The 5408-nt window shown below is 28.5% G+C and overlaps 1 protein-coding gene across 1 annotated transcript; it reads left to right on the forward strand.

The window, feature by feature from the left end:
- Positions 1-522: 522 nt before the first annotated feature.
- Positions 523-1886, forward strand: BNAA02G04750D. The gene is made up of 3 exons (XM_013820533.3): positions 523-1207; positions 1297-1469; positions 1546-1886. Exons 1-3 carry the CDS (start codon positions 689-691, stop codon positions 1703-1705), a joined length of 852 nt encoding a protein of 283 aa, XP_013675987.1. The 5' UTR covers positions 523-688; the 3' UTR covers positions 1706-1886.
- The last annotated feature ends 3522 nt before the right edge of the window (positions 1887-5408 follow it).

The raw sequence follows: 5408 nt of genomic DNA on the forward strand, positions 1-5408 counted from the left end.
GGTTTCATTAAAGAGGTAATGTACACTTATACCCCTAGGGTTAATTAATCCAAACCTTAGGGTTTAGAGTTAAGGGGTGGGGTTTTGGAATTAGGGTTTAAAATTTTATAAATAATAAATAATAAAATAAAAAATAAAAATTTTAAAAACAGTTTCAAAAAGTATTTTTAAATTATAAAAATAAAATCTGAAAAAAAAAAAAAAATTTGAATTTTTTTTTAAAAAAAAATTATAAAAATTTCGAATCTGAAAACATATAATCTGAAACTATAAAAAAAAAGTTTTATTTTTTTTTATTTTTATTTTTTTTTTTAATTTAATTTTAAACCAAGGATATTATAGATATTTTACCCTTTAATGAATGTCATTTTTGTGACTTTCTCCTTCTAGTGCTATTTTTGAGACATAAACTTCAAAAGATGCTATTATTGACAATTGCCCTAAAATTAATGAGTTAACAAAAAATAAGCAAACCTTCACGTGATAAAAAGCTAATCGACGGCTGAGATTGTTTCTCCTTCACCTTCCTCAACTAAACCATCTCACCAGTCAGTCACCAGTGTATATAATGGCACCGTCTTCACTTCTCTCACACCCACCCCCATAAGTTAAAGTCTCAATCTTTTCTCCTTCTTTCGATAGTAGAACCAACACTTTGAAGCTCAGAACTCGACCCACAAAAAAAAACATGCTTCTACGAAGCGCGTCGACTCCACTTCTCAACTCGTTAGTTCATGTCTCGACCCCAAAGGAATCTCCAAACGAGGCCGTTGATCAACGGCCCAGATCCCTCGTACTCTCTTCACCTTCCTCTTGCTGTTACAGCCCGATGTCTATACACTCCAGCGACGAAACCACGAGGAGGGTGAAAAGAACGGCGTCAGAGAGCGATCTACGCCACCTGACGACGACGAAGCCTCCGTCGAGCAAGTTCTTGAACAGTGCTGCTCTGATGGAGGACGTGGAAGAAGGAATCGGCTTCGGGATTATCCGCACGTCTTCTTACGACGGTGGTTTAGCGTTTTGGACATTAGAGGAAGAAACTGAGGTTAGTAGCGGCGGTGGCGGCGGCGGCGGGATTGTTCACGGCGGAGGAAAGGGCGGATCCGATGGTGACGATAGCACAGACGTTCATTATCGTAAGATGATCGAAGCAAACCCTGGAAACGGGATGTTTCTTGGCAATTACGCAAAGTTCTTGAAAGAGGTAACACTTTTGTCTTTTGTTTTTTTTTCTTCCTTTGTCTGAAAGTGCACGTGTTTTTGAGTGCTGATTTGTCTTTTGGTTTGAAACAGGTTCGAAAAGATTACTTGAGAGCAGAGGAGTATTGCGGGAGGGCTATTCTGGTGAACCCAAACGACGGGAATGTTCTGGCTATGTACGCGGAGTTGGTGTGGATGATTCATAAGGATTCATCTCGTGCTGAGTCTTACTTTAATCAAGCCGTAGCAGCTGCTCCTGATGATTGGTAAGAAAAGTGCTTTAACTTATCAAACTATCTCTCTCTTCTTTTGTGCTGATGTGTTCTTATTGTTTGTGTGCAGTTATGTACAAGCTTCATATGCACGGTTTCTTTGGGATGCTGACGAGGAAGAAGAAGGTGGAGAGGGGGAGAAGGAAGAGAGGCACGAAGAGGAACTTGTGACTCAAGCTTCTCGAATGAGTTTCTTCACCGGTCTTTCTCCAATTACGGCCATGTCTTAACTAAGTGGGCTCGGCGTATAGAATTAGATAAACTGTTATGTGACGTCTATGATCTATCATCTAACCCTTTGTTTAATATTAAATTCTTTATTTTTGCTTCGTTTATATGTTTGCTTCTCTGCTTCAGTTTTAGAATTTGTCTCAGTTGTGGGTAATAAATAAAAGTTTTGCTTTCGATAAATACAACGGTTTATAGATGAAAATGGCTGGTCTTGAACTGAGACGAGACATACACTAAGCCTATAACAATGGAGAACAACCGTGGAGTGATTGATGAAATTCAGCAAGAATTTGTGATTCATCCTATTTTGTTAAATCTCTTCATGATTTACAAGAAGGGAAAGCCATTTCTTGTGTTTTATTGTGCTATAGCCTTTAGATTACTAGAGCAGGCCAGTCCCCAGAGTTAGATGCCTTTGATTTTACTGCATTATAAAATAACTTGTGCAAAAAGTTACTGCAATGAAGAAAGCAGAAGTGGGCCTAGGGTGGAGATGACCAAGAGCAGCAGCTCTAATGGCAAGGGTGCCACAGCCCAAGACGCGCCTCACATAACTTGGAACAAGATTAAAGATGGCAGCACACTAGCAGAGTCCTAGTCTTATTTATCTAGAACTTGAAACTGAGTATGAATGGTGATCAAAAAATAAATTGGAACAATGCATTTTTAACATTCTTGAAAAAATTTACCATTCATAAAGAATAATTTTTTTTTCCTATTATTTTTCATTCTTTTTATTGTAGAGAAATATATAACAAATTTGTTTCTCACTAAATATGATAAAAAAATTTTATTCCTCATCATTCTTATAATTTTATTTCTATCCGTCTCCGATGTTTATGTAATGGTTACCAGATAGATCCAACATATTTTAAGCTAAGTATAATTAATTTTTAAATATGGTTTTCATAAAATAATAAGGTATAAGAAATACAGTCAAACGCAAATCTTATGAACGGCTCGAAATAGTGCAGTCAGACATGGAATTTTCACAAGTAGAATTATCTGCAAACAAGTTTTTCTTAAAAGATTTTCCCAATTATCTCAATAATAAATGTGGATCCTATGATTTAGAATTATCCTTTTTAAATTACTAGGGATTAACCCGGGCTACGCCCGGGATTTTTATTTTTTTCTAATTTAAGTTGTTAAATTATTTATATTTAGGTTATGATATATATTAATATAAATGTTAAGATGCATGTCATAATTAAAATTTATTTTTAAATTTTAACACGTTAAAGTAACATATTTTTTACTGTTTAAATATTTATATGTAATTTTGTTGGCTATCTAGTTATCATATTTAGCAAAACTATTTGTTGAGTATTTGAATAAATGTTTTAGATATTTAATTAAACTGCAGAGTATTTTCGGTTCGACCACATGCTCAACAATCTATCGATCCGTAAAAAGATGGACGATCTCCTTGGCCAGGTAAGTAAAATTTTAGCAAAAATATCTTTGATTTTCAAATATTAAGTATATAACTATTCTTTTGAATATTGTTTTTTTAATTGTATTTTTTGATTAAATTATTGTATGATAATGTTTATGTAAATATTTTTTGTGATGTTTGAATTTGTGTTGTTCGTATACTTAACCTAGATGATATTGATGTTTAACAATTTATTGTTTTCTGGAAATAGAAAATAATGATATATCAAAAAGTATCTAATACTTGTTAAATGATAGTATAATGTAAATTACATCCATTATTTGAAAATAACAATTTGTTGTTTTTTATTTTTTTTAAATCAGAAATTATTTTTATTTAAAAACATTATTCATATATAATATATTAGTTTAAGTTTGGAAGATTAATTTATATATATAAATTATGTATATTTAAAAAAAAATTTAAGATATTATATATTGAGTAACTGAATAAAAGCTGAATTTCTTATCTTGAAAATCAAATATTTATATTTTTGTCTTCATGTTGTACTCATATTTATAACTCAGTATGTTTTAAAAAAACTTAGTTTTAAGTAATAAACGAATTTAATAAATTAAATTCATCACCTATAATATTCTGTAAACTATATTTGAAAACTCTCTAAAATTATATTTTAAGCATAATATTACTATTATTTAATTTAAGTTATTTTAAGCATAATATATGCTAACCAACTTAAATTATATTTACAATAGGACCATCCTAAACTGGTTAATAAACCAAAAACAATACTAAACCAACATGAACCAATACCTGATTTGGCGAGGAAGGAAGTGTTTCGGGATAAACGCTTAAATGATTATTAACTGTAATGGTTTGATCATGAAAGAGTTAGTATGAATATTAACAATAAAATTATGGATTTGATTAATTTAAATTTGTAAGAATACCTTTGAGTCTATGAAAAGCAATTGAATTCCCATGAATAAGTTTGGTTTTTGAAAGTTGCGGGTTTTCCAACAATGAATCCACCTAACAAAAAGTTCGTTGTTATAAAAAATCTCTTTCAAGATCATTAAAGGTTTTTGGGACGGCAAGAGTTGATGGTGGAACCATTTTTTTGCTCGAGTGCTTTGAAGTTTTCCTTGATAGTGTGAGGTTGATGTTGATGGAATAATGAGTTTTATAAGGACTTTTTGATGTAAAACTATACATTTTTTTTTTTTTTGTTAAATGTGCTATTTCCATTTTTATATAATTTACTACCATTTTAAGATAGATGTACATTTTAAGATCGATGTTTAAATCTTAATGTACTTTTTCCATTTTTTAAAATGTTTATTTCCATTTCTTATATTTTTTATTTACGTAATATCTATATTTTATATTTTAAAATAGATATTTAAATCTTAATGTACTTTTTCCATTTTTTTTAAATTGTGTATTTACTTTTATCATATATTTTATATTTTAAGATAGATGTTTAATGCTTAATGAACTTTTTCCATTTTTAAAAAAAATTGTGTATTTACTTATTATTATATATATAATTCATATATTATATATTTATATTATTTACTTATAATTTATTTTCCTGTATATGTATTTCCATTTCTTGTACTTTTTATTTACTTAATATCTCTATTTTACATTTTAAGATAGGTGTTTAAATCTTAATGTACGTTTTCCCTTTTTTTTTAAATTGTATATTTCCATTTGTTATACTTTCTATTTACGTAATATCTATATTTTAAATTTTAAAATATATTTTTAAATCTTAATGTAATTTTCCATTTTTTAAATTGGGTATTTTCTTATAATATATATTTACTTATTATTTATTTTTCTTTATATTGTGTATTTCTATTTCTTATACTTTCTATTTACTAATAATTTTATAATTTAAGATAGATTTACATTTTAAGATAGATGTTTAAATACTAATGTACTTTTTCCATTTTTTAAATTGTGTATTTCCTTTTCTTATACTTTTTATTTGCGTAATATCTATATTTTATATTTTAAGATAGATGTTTAAATCTTAATATACTTTTTCGATTGTTTTTAAGTTGTGTATTTCTTTTTCTTATACTTTTTATTTACTTAATATCTATATTTTACATTTTAAAATAGATGTTTAATATTTATGTACTCTTTCCATTTTTTAAAAATTGTACATGTACTTATTATTGTATATATAATTAATTCGTATATTTAAATATTTATAATATTTACTTATTATTTATTTTTATATATATTGAGTATTTCTCTTTCTTATACTTTATATTTAGTTAATATCTATA

This window comes from Brassica napus, chromosome C2, assembly GCF_020379485.1.
Source record: "Brassica napus cultivar Da-Ae chromosome C2, Da-Ae, whole genome shotgun sequence".
NCBI lineage: Eukaryota > Viridiplantae > Streptophyta > Magnoliopsida > Brassicales > Brassicaceae > Brassica > Brassica napus.

What these genes read in the sequence shown, in the direction of transcription:
- BNAA02G04750D (XM_013820533.3), top strand. Translation starts at nt 689, where the DNA reads ATGCTTCTACGAAGCGCGTCGACTCCACTTCTCAACTCGTTAGTTCAT. An exon ending in ACGCAAAGTTCTTGAAAGAG is followed by an intron (nt 1,208 to 1,296) that starts GTAACACTTTTG and finishes GGTTTGAAACAG; the next exon opens with GTTCGAAAAGATTACTTGAG. An exon ending in GCAGCTGCTCCTGATGATTG is followed by an intron (nt 1,470 to 1,545) that starts GTAAGAAAAGTG and finishes GTTTGTGTGCAG; the next exon opens with TTATGTACAAGCTTCATATG.